The sequence below is a fragment of the Pseudophryne corroboree genome, chromosome 7 (assembly GCF_028390025.1).
Source record: "Pseudophryne corroboree isolate aPseCor3 chromosome 7, aPseCor3.hap2, whole genome shotgun sequence".
NCBI classification, from domain to species: Eukaryota; Metazoa; Chordata; class Amphibia; order Anura; family Myobatrachidae; genus Pseudophryne; species Pseudophryne corroboree.
In genome coordinates, this window is record NC_086450.1 from 27,808,022 (window position 1) to 27,830,236 (window position 22,215).

The 22,215-nt window shown below is 45.7% G+C and overlaps 1 protein-coding gene across 1 annotated transcript in view; it reads left to right on the forward strand.

Annotated features, from left to right (window-relative positions):
* The window catches only part of SCTR (secretin receptor), a 109,210-nt gene extending 92,428 nt beyond the window's left edge, over positions 1-16,782 (forward strand). The window contains exons 11-13 of the mRNA XM_063932229.1: positions 5,956-6,094; positions 15,100-15,141; positions 15,812-16,782. Coding sequence (XP_063788299.1) covers positions 5,956-6,094; positions 15,100-15,141; positions 15,812-15,979 — 349 coding nt within the window. The 3' untranslated portion in view covers positions 15,980-16,782. The remainder of the gene's footprint in view (positions 1-5,955; positions 6,095-15,099; positions 15,142-15,811) is intronic.
* The last annotated feature ends 5,433 nt before the right edge of the window (positions 16,783-22,215 follow it).

Here is a 22,215-nt window from a genome sequence, read left to right on the forward strand (position 1 = left end):
ATTGTAGCATTGTTCTTTATGTTGGGGTGCAGTTATATATTGTAGCATGGTTCTTTATGTTGGGGTGCAGTTATATATTGTAGCATAGTTCATTATGTTGGGGTGCAGTTATATATTGTAGCATAGTTCTTTATGTTGGAGTGCAGTTATATATTGTAGCATAGTTCTTTATGTTGGGGTGCAGTTATATATTGTAGCATAGTTCTTTATGTTGGGATGCAGTTATATATTGTAGCATAGTTCTTTATGTTGGAGTGCAGTTATATATTGTAGCATAGTTCTTTATGTTGGGGTGCAGTTATATATTGTAGCATCGTTCTTTATGTTGGTGTGCAGTTATATATTGTAGCATAGTTCTTTATGTTGGGGTACAGTTATATATTGTAGCATAGTTCTTTATGTTGGGTTGTAGTTATATATTGTAGCGTAGTTCTTTATGTTGGGGTACAGTTATATATTGTGGCATAGTTCTTTATGTTGGGGTGCAGTTATATATTGTAGCATAGTTCTTTATGTTGGGGTGCAGTTATATATTGTAGCATAGTTCTTTATGTTGGGATGCAGTTATATATTGTAGCATAGTTCTTTATGTTGGGATGCAGTTATATATTGTAGCATAGTTCTTTATGTTGGGGTGCAGTTATATATTGTAGCATAGTTCTTTATGTTGGGGTGCAGTTATATATTGTAGCATAGTTCTTTATGTTGGGGTACAGTTATATATTGTAGCATAGTTCTTTATGTTGGGGTGCAGTTATATATTGTAGCATAGTTCTTTGTTGGGGTACAGTTATATATTGTAGCATAGTTCTTTATGTTGGGGTGCAGTTATATATTGTAGCATAGTTCTTTATGTTGGGGTGCAGTTATATATTGTAGCATTGTTCTTTATGTTGGGGTGCAGTTATATAATGTAGCATGGTTCTTTATGTTGGGGTGCAGTTATATATTGTAGCATAGTTCTTTATGTTGGGGTGCAGTTATATATTGTAGCATCGTTCTTTATGTTGGGGTGCAGTTATATATTGTAGCATAGTTCTTTATGTTGGGGTACAGTTATATATTGTAGCATAGTTCTTTATGTTGGGGTGCAGTTATATATTGTAGCATCGTTCTTTATGTTGGGGTGCAGTTATATATTGTAGCATGGTTCTTTATGTTGGGGTGCAGTTATATATTGTAGCATGGTTCTTTATGTTGGGGTGCAGTTATATATTGTAGCATAGTTCTTTATGTTGGGGTGCAGTTATATATTGTAGCATCGTTCTTTATGTTGGGGTACAGTTATATATTGTAGCATGGTTCTTTATGTTGGGGTGCAGTTATATATTGTAGCATGGTTCTTTATGTTGGGGTGCAGTTATATATTGTAGCATAGTTCATTATGTTGGGGTGCAGTTATATATTGTAGCATAGTTCTTTATGTTGGAGTGCAGTTATATATTGTAGCATAGTTCTTTATGTTGGGGTGCAGTTATATATTGTAGCATCGTTCTTTATGTTGGTGTGCAGTTATATATTGTAGCATGGTTCTTTATGTTGGGGTACAGTTATATATTGTAGCATTGTTCTTTATGTTGGGGTGCAGTTATATATTGTAGCATGGTTCTTTATGTTGGGGTGCAGTTATATATTGTAGCATAGTTCATTATGTTGGGGTGCAGTTATATATTGTAGCATAGTTCTTTATGTTGGAGTGCAGTTATATATTGTAGCATAGTTCTTTATGTTGGGGTGCAGTTATATATTGTAGCATCGTTCTTTATGTTGGGGTGCAGTTATATATTGTAGCATAGTTCTTTATGTTGGAGTGCAGTTATATATTGTAGCATAGTTCTTTATGTTGGGGTGCAGTTATATATTGTAGCATCGTTCTTTATGTTGGTGTGCAGTTATATATTGTAGCATAGTTCTTTATGTTGGGGTACAGTTATATATTGTAGCATAGTTCTTTATGTTGGGTTGTAGTTATATATTGTAGCGTAGTTCTTAATGTTGGGGTACAGTTATATATTGTGGCATAGTTCTTTATGTTGGGGTGCAGTTATATATTGTAGCATAGTTCTTTATGTTGGGGTGCAGTTATATATTGTAGCATAGTTCTTTATGTTGGGATGCAGTTATATATTGTAGCATAGTTCTTTATGTTGGGGTGCAGTTATATATTGTAGCATAGTTCTTTATGTTGGGGTGCAGTTATATATTGTAGCATAGTTCTTTATGTTGGGGTGCAGTTATATATTGTAGCATTGTTCTTTATGTTGGGGTGCAGTTATATAATGTAGCATGGTTCTTTATGTTGGGTTGTAGTTATATATTGTAGCGTAGTTCTTTATGTTGGGGTACAGTTATATATTGTGGCATAGTTCTTTATGTTGGGGTGCAGATATATATTGTAGCATAGTTCTTTATGTTGGGGTGCAGTTATATATTGTAGCATAGTTCTTTATGTTGGGATGCAGTTATATATTGTAGCATAGTTCTTTATGTTGGGGTGCAGTTATATATTGTAGCATAGTTCTTTGTTGGGGTACAGTTATATATTGTAGCATAGTTCTTTATGTTGGGGTGCAGTTATATATTGTAGCATAGTTCTTTATGTTGGGGTGCAGTTATATATTGTAGCATTGTTCTTTATGTTGGGGTGCAGTTATATAATGTAGCATGGTTCTTTATGTTGGGGTGCAGTTATATATTGTAGCATAGTTCTTTATGTTGGGGTGCAGTTATATATTGTAGCATCGTTCTTTATGTTGGGGTGCAGTTATATATTGTAGCATAGTTCTTTATGTTGGGGTACAGTTATATATTGTAGCATAGTTCTTTATGTTGGGGTGCAGTTATATATTGTAGCATCGTTCTTTATGTTGGGGTGCAGTTATATATTGTAGCATTGTTCTTTATGTTGGGGTGCAGTTATATAATGTAGCATGGTTCTTTATGTTGGGGTGCAGTTATATATTGTAGCATAGTTCTTTATGTTGGGGTGCAGTTATATATTGTAGCATCGTTCTTTATGTTGGGGTGCAGTTATATATTGTAGCATAGTTCTTTATGTTGGGGTACAGTTATATATTGTAACATAGTTCTTTATGTTGGGGTGCAGTTATATATTGTAGCATCGTTCTTTATGTTGGGGCGCAGTTATATATTGTAGCATGGTTCTTTATGTTGGGGTGCAGTTATATATTGTAGTATAGTTCTTTATGTTGGGGTACAGTTATATATTGTAGCATGGTTCTGTATGTTGGGGTGCAGTTATATATTGTAGCATCGTTCTTTATGTTGGGATGCAGTTATATATTGTAGCATAGTTCTTTATGTTGGGGTACAGTTATATATTGTGGCATGGTTCTTTATGTTGGGGTGCAGTTATATATTGTAGCATGGTTCTTTATGTTGGGGTGCAGTTATATATTGTAGCATGGTTCTTTATGTTGGGGTGCAGTTATATATTGTAGCATAGTTCTTTATGTTGGGGTGCAGTTATATATTGTAGCATCGTTCTTTATGTTGGGGTGCAGTTATATATTGTAGCATAGTTCTTTATGTTGGGGTACAGTTATATATTGTAGCATTGTTCTTTATGTTGGGGTGCAGTTATATATTGTAGCATAGTTCTTTATGTTGGGGTGCAGTTATATATTGTAGCATTGTTCTTTATGTTGGGGTGTAGTTATATATTGTAGCATAGCTCTTTATGTTGGGGTGCAGTTATATATTGTAGCATCGTTCTTTATGTTGGGGTGCAGTTATATATTGTAGCATTGTTCTTTATGTTGGGGTGCAGTTATATAATGTAGCATGGTTCTTTATGTTGGGGTGCAGTTATATATTGTAGCATAGTTCTTTATGTTGGGGTGCAGTTATATATTGTAGCATAGTTCTTTATGTTGGGGTGCAGTTATATATTGTAGCATAGTTCTTTATGTTGGGGTACAGTTATATATTGTAGCATTGTTCTTTATGTTGGGGTGCAGTTATATATTGTAGCATTGTTCTTTATGTTGGGGTGTAGTTATATATTGTAGCATAGTTCTTTATGTTGGGGTACAGTTATATATTGTAGCATTGTTCTTTATGTTGGGGTGTAGTTATATATTGTAGCATAGCTCTTTATGTTGGGGTGCAGTTATATATTGTAGCATCGTTCTTTATGTTGGGGTGCAGTTATATATTGTAGCATGGTTCTTTATGTTGGGGTGCAGTTATATATTGTAGCATAGTTCTTTATGTTGGGGTGCAGTTATATATTGTAGCATCGTTCTTTATGTTGGGGTGCAGTTATATATTGTAGCATAGTTCTTTATGTTGGGGTACAGTTATATATTGTAGCATAGTTCTTTATGTTGGGGTGCAGTTATATATTGTAGCATCGTTCTTTATGTTGGGGTGCAGTTATATATTGTAGCATGGTTCTTTATGTTGGGGTGCAGTTATATATTGTAGTATAGTTCTTTATGTTGGGGTACAGTTATATATTGTAGCATGGTTCTGTATGTTGGGGTGCAGTTATATATTGTAGCATCGTTCTTTATGTTGGGATGCAGTTATATATTGTAGCATAGTTCTTTATGTTGGGGTACAGTTATATATTGTGGCATAGTTCTTTATGTTGGGGTGCAGTTATATATTGTAGCATCGTTCTTTATGTTGGGATGCAGTTATATATTGTAGCATGGTTCTTTATGTTGGGGTGCAGTTATATATTGTAGCATAGTTCTTTATGTTGGGGTGCAGTTATATATTGTAGCATAGTTCTTTATGTTGGGGTGCAGTTATATATTGTAGCATCGTTCTTTATGTTGGGATGCAGTTATATATTGTAGCATGGTTCTTTATGTTGGGGTGCAGTTATATATTGTAGCATGGTTCTGTATGTTGGGGTGCAGTTATATATTGTAGCATGGTTCTGTATGTTGGGGTGCAGTTATATATTGTAGCATGGTTCTTTATGTTGGGGTGCAGTTATATATTGTAGCATGGTTCTTTATGTTGGGGTGCAGTTATATATTGTAGCATGGTTCTTTATGTTGGGGTGCAGTTATATATTGTAGCATAGTTCTTTATGTTGGGGTACAGTTATATATTGTAGCATGGTTCTTTATGTTGGGGTGCAGTTATATATATTGTAGCATCGTTCTTTATGTTGGGGTGCAGTTATATATTGTAGCATCGTTCTTTATGTTGGGGTGCAGTTATATATTGTAGCATAGTTCTTTATGTTGGGGTGCAGTTATATATTGTAGCATCGTTCTTTATGTTGGGGTGCAGTTATATATTGTAGCATCTTTCTTTATGTTGGGGTGCAGTTATATATTGTAGCATCGTTCTTTATGTTGGGGTGCAGTTATATATTGTAGCATCGTTCTTTATGTTGGGGTGCAGTTATATATTGTAGCATGGTTCTTTATGTTGGGGTGTAGTTATATATTGTAGCATGGTTCTTTATGTTGGGGTGCAGTTATATATTGTAGCATCGTTCTTTATGTTGGGGTGCAGTTATATATTGTAGCATCGTTCTTTATGTTGGGGTGCAGTTATATATTGTAGCATGGTTCTTTATGTTGGGGTGCAGTTATATATTGTAGCATAGTTCTTTATGTTGGGGTACAGTTATATATTGTGGCATGGTTCTTTATGTTGGGGTGCAGTTATATATTGTAGCATAGTTCTTTATGTTGGGGTACAGTTATATATTGTGGCATGGTTCTTTATGTTGGGGTGCAGTTATATATTGTAGCATGGTTCTTTATGTTGGGGTGTAGTCATGTCAGGAGTACAGTAATGTAGTTTGGGTTGGGACAGACGCCTGCAGTCAGCATTGGACATATTACAGATAGATTTATTGACCTGGCGCAATCTCCGGATAAAGCCTCTGTAATTGATCCTGACTCTGTGTTCTCTACAGACCAGTGTACAATGGGACCTGCTATAACATTTTATTCTCGGCAGGAGGCTGGCGAGGTCCACGCTCCTACTCATCCCGCTCTTTGGGGTACACTACATCATCTTCGCCTTCTTCCCGGAAGATGTGAGCAACCAGTTACTAAAGACTCGTCTGTCCTTTGAGTTGACCATCAGCTCCATCCAGGTGATTTCTTCTCCTCTTCTCCAGCACACATCACTCAGATGGACTGAAAGAGTTTCAGTAATAAACCGCTTGCAGGAACTGTTTGTTGTCAGGAGTTAATGGGGAATTCTAAAATCATTTAGAACTGTTCCTAGTTTCTATTATGGAAGGAATGTTATGTTGTCAGGAGAACATTGATATATTACTATGAATCTACCAGGGGAAATTTGGAATGTGCTGTAGAGCACTAGAAGGGTGTGGTATGTAAGGTCGACAGTAAGTAGGTCGACAATGTTTGGGTCGACCACTATTGGTTGACAGTAGGTCGACAGGGATGCTGGGTCGACATGAGTTATTGATGATTTTTTGGTGTTGTTTTCTCCATACAGTGACCGGGAACCCCAATTAGTGCACCGTGTCTCCTCACTTCGCTCGCCATGCTTCGGGCAAGGTGCCTCGCTGCGCTCAGCACAGGTTACCATTCCCAAACGTAGTCCGCGTGGATCGTTAACTATGAAAAAGTTCAAAAAAAGAAAAAAAATGTGAAAAACTCATGTCGACCTAGAACATGTCGACCGAATGACCCTGTCAACATAGAAACCCTGTCGACCAATAGTGGTCGAGCCAAACATTGTTGACCTACTTACTGTCGACCTAAAGACCGGGCCCCCACTAGAGAGGTTAGTAAATAGCCCACAGCGTGCACTCTGCAAGGGCCGAACATTGAGATTCTAACTTCTAAGATTTAAAAGTTGATTCTTCTCTGCTCAGGGCTGCCATCAGAATAGGCAGGGCCCCCACCACCACCGCCCCTCCTCCGCCTTTTCCCTACGCAAAAAGTTTTATTACTTACCTTCTTCTTTGTCTGATCTTTCTGTCCTCTCCTCTGCAATGCAATCTCCGCTCACTTGGAGCGCTAATGGTGCCCATACACTTGTGCGATATCGCGCTTCCATTTCCCTTGAAGCTCCCCGTGCGATAAATCGCATCGGAAGTGCTTCTTGGTGCATTCGATGCGCATACAATCACGTGATTTATCGCATGCCTCTTGCGTCCAGAAATCGGGTGATCAAATGGGATCGCATCGCATGCTGCCCAAAGCACACCAGATTTATCTTTGAGATCTCTTGAAATTGGGTGTAGGGGAATGTCCAGGAAGTGAGCTAGATAACTCACAGATCGCACATCGCAGTGCGATAAATCCAATGTGGTAAAAACAGCATGCGATCGCACCTGCGAGCCGATAAATATTAAGTGCAGCACATAATATCTTGAGATGCGAGATTCGACCGGCGTGCCCGCACATCACATCTGGGGACACATTCGATGTGCATACAATCCTGCGATTTATCGCACCAATGCGGTCGAAATCGAAGGGTTGTTACACCAGATATCTCACAAGTGTATGGGCACCATAAGATGTGGTATTCCGCCTCGCATCGGTGCTTCGCCCCTATGTGAAGGCACATATTGCGGCGTCACAGGTGGAGCAGCGCGGACCTGCAGGAATGATTCACAGAGGGCCAGTACACAGGGAAGGCTTGTTTTTAGGAAGTCCTCCTTGCGCATCGGCCCTCTGTTGTTGCACAGCCTGGTACAGCTCTCTCTGGGTATTGGCGGTAGGAGCCAGTAGCGGGCCCTTCTTGCAGTCCGGGTCCGGGACTCCAGTCCCAGCAATCCACCACTGATGGCGGCCCTGCCTGTACATGTGATGTCATGATGTCAGGAGAGGGTGGGGCTTCTGGTACCTGGAAGAAGTTGGAGCGCCTGCATCGTGCTATGGTAGCACTGGGCAGCTCTGCAGCAGATTACCCGGCACTATGCACTGGCCCTGCTCCCTGGGAGACAGTACAGCTCGCACACCCTATGGTCCTGTATAACATTCCCTTTGGATGGTATTTGCAAAGGGAGTAATGGTGAATGGTAATATAGGTGTTGTCCTCCTGACACCTATCTTCTCCCTATTCAATGCCGCCACTCGTGTCTTCTGCTCCGGTTGCCTATGGCCATGGAAGAAAATCTCTTCCACAGGGGTCAACCCTGGCTGGACACATTTGCCCCATACCATAACTATAGATGGATATAATTATACACAAACACCTTACTATAACAGCCACTTTGGCGCAGTTATTGTAGAGAAAGGGAGTGAGATAGTGCCATGGATGTGTTATTGTAACAAATAGGAGGGTTTTTGCAGCTTTATCAGATATGGATTACATACAACTGCCCTGAATGGAAATTCAGTCAACAATGGCAAGTTTAAATACCTGTATGACAACGAGTTGAGGAATGGAAACTAGGTGCAGTTTTATAAACCCACAAAAAATGCTCTTAAATAACCACTAGCGCACTCACATAATCAGCAGTAATTGTGCCCTATTCCGGCTGCCTAGAACGAGTCTTGTCTAAACTATGCGGCAAACACTATTTCCTCTAGTTCTCGCTCTAACAATCCTCAGATACACTCGTTGCGCGTAAAGAACCCTGTGCTGGCTAACAACGAGACAACCATAACTAATATTACAGGGGAACATTCTGCTGTGTGACCTTGTTGGGCACCGTTGGTGCACCGGGAGGTGGACCCGGGTCCCCTGAAGGCTAGGTAATAGAGTTAAAGTTGTAGTGTTGACTAAGTGGCCTCTAAGTTGATGACTGTCCTCTTGTATCAGCTGGACTTGCAGAGTGTCACAGTCATGATACAGACAACTGATGCAGACTGGATGAAACTCAGACCCTACTTTTCTTGCTAGAAATCCATCCACTGCTCACCCTTCATTTACCTGGAGACTCCATCTCTGATAATGGGCTTGCGTTCAAAGTTACTGGTCTCTCACAGAGGAAAACTGGTCTAGATGTCTCAACAACTTTCCTCTGGACTTCCACCATGGGCCTGATTCAAAGGAGGATGGAGGAGATGTCGCTGCTGTTTAATGGACGCAGCAGCGATAGCTCAAATAAATTAATGCAGCAGGAGGCATCACCGATCCAAGCTGCATCATAAATCGCTGTTTCGGATCATTTGCGTCACTGTGAGGTTGCAAAAGTCGGCCACCGAAGGTCCCTCCATGAGGCCAGGAAATCTTTGTCTATAGAGGGAGATCTAAGCCCCGTCTATCCCCGAAAATAGCGGCGACATGACTCCGTTTTGGGAAATGGAAGCCATCGCTGCCCCCTCCCCGCCCCTAAACTGCATCAGACTGTCAATCACTGACAGTCTGATGCCGTAGTGCAACCAATGTTGCAGACCCGTACAGTCCCGGCACCTGCGCAAATTACCGAACATCTGCACTTTGCAACATGCGCTGCAACAGCAACGGGACTTGAATCAATCCCAATGTTTGCAACTGTGGAAGACAGCAGACTGGGCCTTGTAGTACCACAAGTAAGATAGACTGCCAAGTTCAAAGCTTCTCTCTCCTCACTCTCAATACTGCGTGCAGGCAGGGGCAGGCTGGGTCTTATAGTCCTCCTGGCTGCCTAAACATATGTCTCTAGCTGCTGTGAACAAAACCCCTGGCTAGCTGTCCCTGATGACACAGTGATAATGGTGACATAGCTGTCCCTGATGACACAGTGATAATGGTGACATAGCTGTCCCTGATGACACAGTGATAATGGTGACATAGCTGTCCCTGATGACACAGTGATATTGGTGACATAGCTGTCCCTGGCGACACAGTGATAATGGTGACATAGCTGTCCCTGGTGACCCAGTGATAATGGTGACATAGCTGTCCCTGGTGACACACTGATAATGGTGACATAGCTGTCTCTGGTGACACAGTGATAATGGTGACATAGCTGTCTCTGGTGACACAGTGATAATGGTGACATAGCTGTCCCTGGTGACACAGTGATAATGAGACCCTGAGTGCCAATCCCTGACTCTGGGCTACTCCACATCCTCTGTCAGGAAGGGAGACCTCATCTCCTGGTACACCGCTGCCTTCTCTCTCCGGTAGGGATGGCTATCAACTATCAATGGTTTGCTCCCCGATGGTCGATGCACTGATGTATCGCTGTGAACCCATTAATGGCCATCCCTACTCTCTGGTGCCCCAGCTGGGGACTAACGCCTCTGTGTTTCTCTATACCTGGGTGCACATCACCATAAGTAATCCCGGACGAGCACCCAATTGATAATGCTGATTTGATTACCTTATAACCTTCACAATAATGGGTAAGAGACACAGTACGCAATTGGCGTATGGGGTACCGTAAGGGTACGCACTTAGCGTAGCATACGCTCGGCCGTGATCGAGACGCACATGCGGTACGCTCGCTCACAGCTTAATGCGTGGTGTCGAGCACGCTATAGGCGAGCGACTACCGTAATGCTACGCTACCAGCGTAGTGGACGCTCGGGACCACGAGGAGATCACGAGCGGCGCAGACGCTTACAAGATGACAACCAGTAAACCTTGAATGTAACACACAGAAAGGATATTCTTATGCTGTAAACCTTGTTCTGAAACACTGTAGCAATATAACGCTGCTTAACCTGATTAACACTAAAGCTGTTTGAGCGATCGAGACGCTCCTATTACCCAGTGCAATGTAATGAACACACGATACCGTGCTAAGGATCCAACACCTTTACTAACAAGCTTTTAAGTTATATCGAAAAAGGTAAACAGTTCACAAGTCATACACTACAGACTAACATATAATTCTAACAGATTATCTAGACAGAAATATACAATAACGTTACAATCTTATACTATAACGGAGAGAAAGGGAATGGCCAATACACACAGAGAATAAGTTGGTTTGCAGAGAATTACTTACACACACTGGGAATGATCGCTGCGCAGCCTGGTACCAGCTCCGAGTTAGTCAATATGAAAACCGTTTGTGGAGTGAGAGAGAGCTGCCCAGGCTGGCTGATCTTATATACACTGAGTACAGTATACTACAAAGGGACCTATAATCTCATTGTTCATTGGACACAGGAATGTCTCCTCGCATCATAACAAAAGGTCATAGGTTAGTTTGAACAGGTGGGCTGTGACTATATCAAACTGCTCAAGTGGGAGGGAATCTGAAGATTCCCGCCGCATGGGTAATGAATCGCAAATATATGAAATGTCCAGAATCTACTAATGGCCATAACTATACGCAGGAGCGATTAATCTTTACCTAACCAACACCGGATTGTTGCTATTAAAATGTTCTTTAGTTAGGTACCAGACACAGCTGTTCAAACCCTGTCTGACCCTTTGTACCATACAAAGAGGAATTCCTCTGTCCAGCGACCATTTACATTAAACAAACTTACAGTCATTATTAAGGGGAACATTATCTATAAAACATGCTATTTGGTTCTATTATTAAACGATTGAGTCGCCCGCTAGACGCACACAAACGCTACCGTAAATGCACATACCACGCGCTCGAGCGCATGGCCGAGGCGCCATCACGCGGCTGCGTATATCCGCACGCACGGGAGAGAATGTGCACGTGCAGCAGGCACGCGCATGAGGTGAATATATGGCAACGTGTAGCATGATATTTTTCTGACTTTGACACCAACTTGGGGGGTCCTGTGATGGGGGGTACACTTAAAATCCATGCCGATATGTAGCTCTATTGAAGGTTATAGGGATGCCCCTGCACTTTTTCAGGTTGCCTAATACTGCACTAAATAATATCAAGCTAGGCAGTGGAAATCTAGTTGTCACGGCTGAGTTTGTTTGTGAACCCGGACTAGTACCGGACACTGGGTCCTGTCTTGAGCGCAGTGGACAGAATCGGGTTAGCTTAATGAATTATCTGCTCATCCAGACGTGGCAGTCAGGCAGTATACGTTATGAGGAAAGGTGAGCAGCTATGGGTACTGGAACACAGGTGGTGGGAGCCACCAGTGCAATGGGTAGCTGGGCTGTCACCTAATGGAGAGTCACGTGAGGACTGGTGAGTTGGCGGAATGCTGGGAGAATCAGCAATGCAGGAAAGTCACAGATCACTGGCTGGAACCAGTGTGATAGCTATCGACGAGGCTGAGGACAACAGCAGTAACTGTAGATGTAGCTGAGGACATCAGCCATGAGGGTGGTCTTCAGTTTGCCAGCTGTCGGGATCCCAGCGCACAGTATATCGGCGCCGGAATCCCGACAGCCTGCATACCGACACTTTTTCTCCCTCTTGGGGGTCCACGACCCCCCTGGAGGGGGAATAAACAGCGTGCACCGTGCCCGCAAGGGGCTCATTTGCGCTCGCCATGCTGTCGGTATGCCGGCGGTCGGGCTCCTGGCGCCGGTATGCTGGTCGCCGGGAGCCCGGCCGCCGGCATACCATACTACACCCCAGCCATGACTGTAGAGGAAGCTGAGGACACCAGCAATACTTGTAACCGAAGCTGAGGATGTCAGCAATACTTGTAGATGAAGCCGAGGATGTCGGCAATGCTTGTAGATGAAGCCGAGGATGTCGGCAATGCTTGTAACTGAAGCTGAGGACGTCAGCAATACTTGTAGATGAAGCCAAGGATGTCGGGAATACTTGGTAGATGAAGCTGAGGACGTCAGCAATACTTGTAGATGAAGCCGAGGCTGTCGACATTGCTTGTAACTGAAGCTGAGGACGTCAGCAATACTTGTAGATGAAGCTGAGGACGTCGACAATGTGGGTTTCCAGATGCTAGGCAGCTGAGGTAGCGCAATGGGAATCCTGTGTGCTGTGCAGTGCAGTGTCGGCACTGCTGGTTTCCCAATAGCTGTGATGCGGTGGTTCTGCACAATGGATACTGCAATGTTGTAGACAGCAGTGGCAGGTTTTCCGGATACTATGGTGCGCTACCTTGTGCAGCGGTGAACTGGAAGCTGGCAAGAACCAGCAAAGTCTCTAAGGCTGCCAGGGATATAGGATAGTCCCTCTGGATCACTGGAGGATTTCCAGTGAATCTGGAGATGCCAGGATGTAGTGGCAGCGATGACGCTTCAAATCATCCAAGGAGTCAGGCGGTTGCGGGAGATGGTAACTAGCACTGAGTCTATTACCAGCAGGAGATTCTGGAGCTTACTCCAGGCTGAGAGACAACAACGCACTGACAGCTTGCTAGTGCTTGAGACCTGGAACTTATACCCAGTACTTACAGCTGAGTGGATGAGCGTCTCACATGATGCGGAAGTGAATCCGGATTGGACACTGGAAGGTCAGCTGACCAGGAACTGTCATGGCAACGTCCATAGCTGGTTTTGGAGGGAACTCCAGCATGGTGTATGCATAGACAGGCAATAATGGCCGCAGGTCCTGAGAGCACAGGAAGGTATATCTGGTAACCACTGGACTTGTGGATGCTGGCATGGAAGAATAGGACAGCATGAGAATCCTCAATAATTGCTATGTAGGCACACCATGCAGAGACTTGCTGAGTTGTGAATTCACACAGAAGGTTAATCAAAACAGATGCAACTCGTTAGCAGATAATGAGCTGAGTACACAGAGAACTCATGATACTGGTGAGCTTTTGTCCAGCCAGCAGAAAACATGCAGGTTACAGGACAGATGGCAGAGGTAAGTCACCAAATGATATGATTTTAGTCAGGATTGTGACGCTAGTGGTCCTATGGTTCCTCTAGTGCTGGAGATGAGAGTATAATCTTCTTTTAGTTTCCTGATACTGCGGATGAGAAGGGGACCAGTAGAGAAGTTACCCATGGCAGCCAATCAACGTCTATCATTTTATGGAATGTGCTTCATAAGTGCTACCTCAAAGGTGATTGGTTGTGTCCTCATACACTGTGGCTCAAGTTGCGGCAAATAGCCCTTCTCTGCGTGCCAGGTCCCATGTGACTCGGACACACTGAGCGTCTTCATTGTGCGTCTTGTTCCCATCATTAACACTGGGCACTGTGGCTTGCATCACTTGTACATCGGAGCCTGAATCTGTGTAAGAAGGGCTCTGGTGGGTTCGGCCGCGTCTTTTCCTCACGCCGGGTTCCGTTGTGCTCTATCTGAGATCTTCTATGTACGTGAGTTATATCAATTCCTGTGCGGTTACGATTGCAGCCCGGCGTCTCTGGTACACTGAGCGGCTTGTTGCTGCATCTGCAATGCGACCAAGACACATAATGTAAGGAAAATAAAAAAGTGGTCACATTGGGGGTCTCGCACCGTATGGCACAAAGACGCTCAGTGTGGGAGGGATGCACTAAAGGGAAAATGTGGCCAAAAGGGCTTTGGCCGCATTTCCTATATGTACTAAACCTGGCAATGACGGGCTTTGAAGCGGAGAGTAACCTTGTAGAAATCTATGGGCTTCTCTTCGCATTGTGCTCTGAGATTGGATACCTCCCAGCACCCACCCCCACGGCCGCCGCGTCCCTCTGCTCATGCGCAGACGGACTCTCGGGGGCCAAAACACGGAAGTGGACTGACCGGTGCTGATCGCAAAGTACGGCTCTTATCAGAAGAGCTGTCCTTTGCGATACTAATTACATATGCGATTAGTATGATTGCGATGTATGGTGGGATGTAACGCCATTGGTTAGTATGAGAACACTTCTGTATGGGCAACTTCTCCATTTCTCCACTCTCTTAACTACCGATAACAACTGTCCTTGAAGACTTTGAAGAATCATCCAGGTAAGTGTACACTAGTACCATATAAAGTTTAAACTTGCAGCAAATTCGGTACCGTTTGTATTTCTGTCTGCCAGATTATGGGGTCTATTTATGAAGCAGTGAAAAGTGTGGAGAAATGAGTCTGTGGAGAAGTTGCCCGTGGCACCCAATCAGCTGCTTCGTACAATTGTGCAGTATGAAAATTATAAATGTTACTTCAGCGCTGATTGGTTGCCATGGGCAACTTCTCCACTGGCTCACTTCTCCACACTTTTCACTGCTTCATAAATAGACCCCTATAAGAGTAATGCGGGAGATGGTGCAGCAATGGATCGTACAGGAGGGAGTTGGGGGCTTTGCGCTGTGCTCTCACAGTATTACGTCTTTGGGGTTATTATCTGGCTTATTGTATTGCACATACCAAACTTTGGATATATTACTGTTTTGTGTGTTTTGTACAGGGCTTTGTGGTGGCCGTGCTGTACTGCTTCCTCAATGGAGAGGTAGGAACAGATGGAACTACGGGGTAATGTAAATATATCACTAGCAGTAACTAGATTATTATACTGTATTTACTAAGTGCTGACTGTACGGAGCTAAGAAATTGATATGTAAAGTCGAATGAACACAAATAGAGGCGATTCAATCCAGAGAGATGTTAGATCGTTCAATAAACATATGGAAGCATAACCTCGCGCATTTTCCTCCTATGGGGTTGCCAGGCAAAACGCGCAATGTTGAAGTGATTTTAGAGCAATACTGTTCCGCTCATTATAAATGCCATTATGACGCCACATCATGTAAATCGCTCCAACATCACCTAGGATTGTACCACCCCCTATGAGTGCAAACCTGTATAACATTATGTCACCAGCTGCTTTTTGCTGACCATATATCCTATTATTCTTATATACATATACAGGGAGTTCAAAAAGTTCCTCCACGGTAACTGTATGCTAACTAATATGACAATATAATTGTTTTTAAATACTTTATTAAACGAGAATTTGTAATGTACTGATCAACATTAGGTGCTGATAGTGTTGTCTCTTGCTGGCCTCCCACAGCTGCAGAGGAGATCTGAGCGCTCACTGCGGAGGGACTTTTTGAACTCCCTATATAATGTTGATCAAGTCTCTGCATCAAATTAACAGATCTCTCCTGATCCCCCAGGTCCAGTTTGAGATCAAGAGAAAGTGGCGCAGATACCACTTGCAGAAATATTTCTGGTTGAACAAGAACTCGAGCATCAGTAACGGGGGAAGCGTCCTCACCCAGATAGTGCAGGTCAGCCGGAGCAGCCAGAGGGAGCAGCGGAGATCTCTAACACCCCAAAACTAGTTTCATCTGACGACAGATCCAGAGCCAAAGGTCTGGAGATTTCAGAGTCACCCAGCGAGTGATCCGGAGTGAACAGGCACAGAACATTTACTCCAGAGACCATTTGCAGAAAGCATTAACCCAGGAACGTGGATCAGAGGTCAGATATGCAGAGGGGGAGAAGATCTATATTTTCCAGTTTGGATCTGGAACATTGCATTCAGGGAGTGCTGGGGTTTAGTCCATCATCCAGAGTCTCCCAACCTATTCTGCAGGAGGTAAATGGCTGGTGGCTACTGTCTACAGATTGATCCGGATCCGTGTACAGTTATTTTTGTCATCCATTATAACAGCCGCGTGGATCCCGTAGAGGGTGACACCCTGACACTTTGCCCCAGCAGTAATGTGATATTATTGTGTGTCCCAATCCTAGTGTCTGGTTTGGGTTTATTTTATTCAGCTGTCTCAGCAAAGAGTTAACGTGTTGTGGATTTGATCATTATAATCGGCTTGAGACCAGTTACAAGTCTGGACAGGTCGGGCTGCAAACAGAACACCGCTGATTGGCGCATTCTCGGCCTCTCCAGGGCTGTCCCGGGAAACACGCAAACACATCAGCGGCGTTCCCATAACGCACCCATAAGAGGGAACATCTCTGTGCGCTTGTTTAGCCACCTCCCAGAAACACCCAGCACTTTTCCGAGACATTCCCGATACGTGCGTCTCAGTAGCACGGTCGTATGTATGTACTCTTGGCGTAACACGTGCAGTATTTAGGGATTTTCGTGCATGCCCAGTAACAATAAAATCGCCATTGCTTGCAACTCTGAATCAGGTCATTTGTTTTAAGGTGCATCCTGGAAGGCGATCACTCAGAGCTGATCTAATGATCTACAGAGGGATCCCGCTAAGAGGGATCTCCCAAATGTCTACTGAGCTTAGTGCAAGAAAGATGATCAGTGGCATTCCCCAGCCAATCAGAGAATGACTGTAATCTAACTCGCACTAGACGGATGAAACCTCAGATCTGACTGGTTGCTATTGGTTACGGCCAGCGCCCTCATCTTAGTAAGGAACATTTAGGTGGCGAAAGCACAGATGCGCTACTGAGGTCGTAAGTGTTCACTCATAACAAACTTTCTATTATAATCTTATTACATTAGATATAATGAGGCATTAATCAGCTTTTCTGTGGTTTCTTACACTTTGCTGAGGAAATGACACTTCTAACATGTGAGGCGTTCTCTGGTCACTATTATCTGAAAGTGTCATGTGTTTTATTATCATTTCTTCTTTTTTTTTTTTTAACGCCTTAGAGCTTACTACTAAAGGTACAAATTCTTCCATGTAAAGTCAATGGCCCGGTGCTACATGTAATCACATAAATGTGTGGGAGCAGAATGCAGTAAGGATATGAATTCATTCACTGGTCAAAGGTACCGGAGAATCCACCCTCATTCCTACCTATAATGGAGCACAGAACAACACAGTCCTGGTGTCCCCTCACTCTCAGGACACATGTAATACAGACAGTCCTGGTGTCCCCTCACTCTCAGGACACATGTAATATAGACAGTCCCGGTGTCCCCTCACTCTCAGGACACATGTAATACAGACAGTCCCAGTGTCCCCTCACTCTCAGGACACATGTAATATAGACAGTCCCGGTGTCCCCTCACTCTCAGAACACATGTAATACAGACAGTCCCGGTGCCCCCTCACTCTCAGGACACATGTAATATAGACAGTCCCGGTGTCCCCTCACTCTCAGGACACATGTAATACAGACAGTCCTGGTGTCCCCTCACTCTCAGGACACATGTAATACAGACAGTCCCGGTGTCCCCTCACTCTCAGGACACATGTAATACAGACAGTCCCGGTGTCCCCTCACTCTCAGGACACATGTAATACAGACAGTCCTGGTGTCCCCTCACTCTCAGGACACATGTAATACAGACAGTCCTGGTGTCCCCTCACTCTCAGGACACATGTAATACAGACAGTCCCGGTGTCCCCTCACTCTCAGGACACACGTAATACAGACAGTCCCTATGTCCCCTCACTCTCAGGACACACGTAATACAGACAGTCCCTGTGTCCGCTCACGCTAAGGACACCTGTAATACAGACAGTCCCTATGTCCCCTCACTCTCAGGACACACGTAATACAGACAGTCCCTGTGTCCGCTCACTCTAAGGACACCTGTAATACAGACAGTCCCTGTGTCCGCTCACTCTCAGGACACCTGTAATACAGACAGTCCAGGTGTCCCCTCACTCTCAGGACACACGTAATACAGACAGTCCCGGTGTCCCCTCACTCTCAGGACACCTATAATACAGACAGTCCCGGTGTCCCCTCACTCTCAGGACACATGTAATACAGAAAGTCCCGGTGTCCCCTCACTCTCAGGACACATGTAATACAAACAGTCCCTATGTCCCCTCACTCTCAGGACACACGTAATACAGACAGTCCCTATGTCCCCTCACTCTCAGGACACATGTAATACAAACAGTCCCTATGTCCCCTCACTCTCAGGACACACGTAATACAGACAGTCCCTAGGTCCCCTCACTCTCAGGACACATGTAATACAGACAGTCCCGCTGTCCCCTCACTCTCAGGACACATGCAATACAGAGAGTCCCGGAGTCCCCTCACTCTCAGGACACATGTAATACAGACAGTCCCGGTGTCCGCTCACTCTCAGGACACACGTAATACAGACAGTCCCTATGTCCCCTCACTCTCAGGACACACGTAATACAGACAGTCCCTATGTCCCCTCACTCTCAGGACACATGTAATACAGGCAGTCCCGGTGTCCCCTCACTCTCAGGACACATGTAATACAGACAGTCCCGGTGTCCACTCACTCTCAGGACACATGTAATACAGACAATCCCGGTGTCCCCTCACTCTCAGGACACACGTAATACAGACAGTCCCTATGTCCCCTCACTCTCAGGACACACGTAATACAGACAGTCCCTGTGTCCGCTCACGCTAAGGACACCTGTAATACAGACAGTCCCTATGTCCCCTCACTCTCAGGACACACGTAATACAGACAGTCCCTGTGTCCGCTCACTCTAAGGACACCTGTAATACAGACAGTCCCTGTGTCCGCTCACTCTCAGGACACCTGTAATACAGACAGTCCAGGTGTCCCCTCACTCTCAGGACACACGTAATACAGACAGTCCCGGTGTCCCCTCACTCTCAGGACACCTATAATACAGACAGTCCCGGTGTCCCCTCACTCTCAGGACACATGTAATACAGGCAGTCCCGGTGTCCCCTCACTCTCAGGACACATGTAATACAGACAGTCCCGGTGTCCACTCACTCTCAGGACACATGTAATACAGACAATCCCGGTGTCCCCTCACTCTCAGGACACACGTAATACAGACAGTCCCTATGTCCCCTCACTCTCAGGACACACGTAATACAGACAGTCCCTGTGTCCGCTCACGCTAAGGACACCTGTAATACAGACAGTCCCTGTGTCCGCTCACTCTAAGGACACCTGTAATACAGACAGTCCAGGTGTCCCCTCACTCTCAGGACACACGTAATACTGACAGTCCCGGTGTCCCCTCACTCTCAGGACACCTATAATACAGACAGTCCCGGTGTCCCCTCACTCTCAGGACACATGTAATACAGGAAGTCCCGGTGTCCCCTCACTCTCAGGACACATGTAATACAAACAGTCCCTATGTCCCCTCACTCTCAGGACACACGTAATACAGACAGTCCCTATGTCCCCTCACTCTCAGGACACATGTAATACAAACAGTCCCTATGTCCCCTCACTCTCAGGACACACATAATACAGACAGTCCCGCTGTCCCCTCACTCTCAGGACACATGCAATACAGAGTCCCGGAGTCCCCTCACTCTCAGGACACATGTAATACAGACAGTCCCGGTGTCCGCTCACTCTCAGGACACACGTAATACAGACAGTCCCTATGTCCCCTCACTCTCAGGACACACGTAATACAGACAGTCCCTATGTCCCCTCACTCTCAGGACACATGTAATACAGACAGTCCCGGTGTCCCCTCACTCTCGGCACACATGTAATACAGACAGTCCCGGTGTCTCATTCTCATTCCATAGAACCAATTCAGAAATCTCACAGCATTGGGAAATAAGGGATAATTGTGTGAGGAAAGGTGACTTTAGATTTCCCCAGAACTCACAGTGGAAATGTTGGAGAGTAGAGGCAGGAATGCTATGGTACTCCAGGCACTGTGGGACTACAAGTTCCAGCATGTACAACCAGTCAGAGAGCAGCACCATATGAGTGTGTACAGTATGTGTTTATCTGTACAGTAATGTGTAGGTGTATAGGAGTGTGTATATGGGATGCAGTCATTATGCCAAGATTTATGTCGACAATCATAACGTCGACCCCACAATGTTAATGTTTAAGATGTCGACTTTGCTGAAATGGAATATATCAACATGAGTGTCAACGTGCAACATTCCAACATTCTATACGGACCGGCAGCGGAGGGTTAGGCTACAGGAGTGGAGGGTTAGGCTACAGGGGGGAGGAAGGGTTAGGCTACAGGAGGGGGGGGGGGGGGAGTTAGGCTACAGGAGCGGAGGGTTAGGCTACAGGGAGAGGGGAAGGATTAGGCTGCGGGGGGTGGGAGTTAGGCTACAGGAGCGGAGGGTTAGGCTGCAGGGGGGTGGGGAGGGTTAGGCTGCAGGCGGGGGGTTAGGCTACAGGAGCGGAGGGTTAGGCTGCAGGGGGGGGGCGGGTTAAGCTTCAGGAGCGGATGGTTAGGCTGCAGGGGGGGGTTAGGCTACAGGAGCGGATGGTTAGGCTGCAGGGGTGGGGGTTAGGCGGCTAGGCTACAGGATGGTTAGGCTGCGGGGGGGGGGGGGTGTTAGGCTGCGGGGGGGGGGGGTTAGGCTGCGGGGGGGGTGATTAGGCTACAGGAGCGGATGGTTAGGCTGCAGGGAGGGGGGTTAGTCTACAGGAGCGGATGGTTAGGCTGCAGAGGGGCTTAGGCTACAGGAGCGGGGGGCTAGACTACAGGAGCGGAGGGTTAGGCTGCAGGGGGATGGTTAGGCTGCAGGGGTGGGGGCTTATGCTACAGGAGCGGAGGGTTCGGCTGCAGGGGAGGGGGGGTTAGGCTACAGGAGCTGAGGGTTAGGCTGCAGGGGGGGTAGGCTACAGGAGCGGATGATTAGGCTGCAGGGGGGGGGAGGGTTAGGCTTCAGGTGCGGTAGGTTAGGCCCTAGGGGGAGGGTTAGGCTTCAGGTGCATAGGGTTAGGCACTAGGGGGAGGGTTGGGCTACAGGAGTGCAGGGTTAGGCACTATGGGGAGGGTTAGGCATTAGGGATAGGGGAAGGTCAGGGTTAGGTTGTGGGAGGGAAAGGTAGGCAGTAAGGGAAGGGGTAGGACAAGGCAACAGGAACGGAGGGTTAGGCTGTGAGAGGGGAAGGTTAGGCACTAGTGGATGGGTCAGGCTACAGGAGGAAAGGGTTAGAGTTAGGCTGAGGCAAGGAAAGATTAGGGTTAAGTAATAGGGGGGGGGTTAGGCTACAGGAGCGGAGGGTTAGAGTTAGGCTCAAGAGGGAAAGACTAGGGTTAGGCTGCAGTAGGGGAAGGTTATGCTTGGGCTGCAGTAGGGGAAGGTTTTGGTAAGGCTGTAGGAGGGGGAGGTTACGGTTAGGCTGCAGTAGGGAAAGGTTTTGGTAAGGCTGCAGGAGGGGGAGGTTACGGTTAGGCTGCAGAAAGGGAAGGTTACGGTTAGGCTGCAGAAAGGGAAGATTTTCAGCTAGACTGCAGGAGGGGAAGGTTAAGCACTAGGGGAAGGGGAAGGCTGCAGGAGGGGGAGGTTACGGTTAGGCTGCAGAAAGGTAAGGTTTCGGCTAGGCTGCAGAAAGGTAAGGTTTCGGCTAGGCTGCAGAAAGGTAAGGTTTCGGCTAGGCTGCAGGAGGGGGAGGTTAAGCACTAGGGGAAGGGTTAGGCACTAGGGGGAGGGTTAGGCTGCAGAAGGGGAAGGCTAGGCACTAGGGGAAGGGTTAGGGTTAGGCAACAGGGGTGTGGTATGGCTGACGGACGGTCAACATACAGACACCAGGATCCCGGCGGGGGACGAGTGCAGCAAGCCCCTTGCGGGCTCGGAGGCGACCGGGTTCTATTCCCACTCCATGGCTGTGGAAATAGTCCCTGTTGGTCGGCATGCCGACCGTCGGGATAGTGAGGGGGCGGGATGT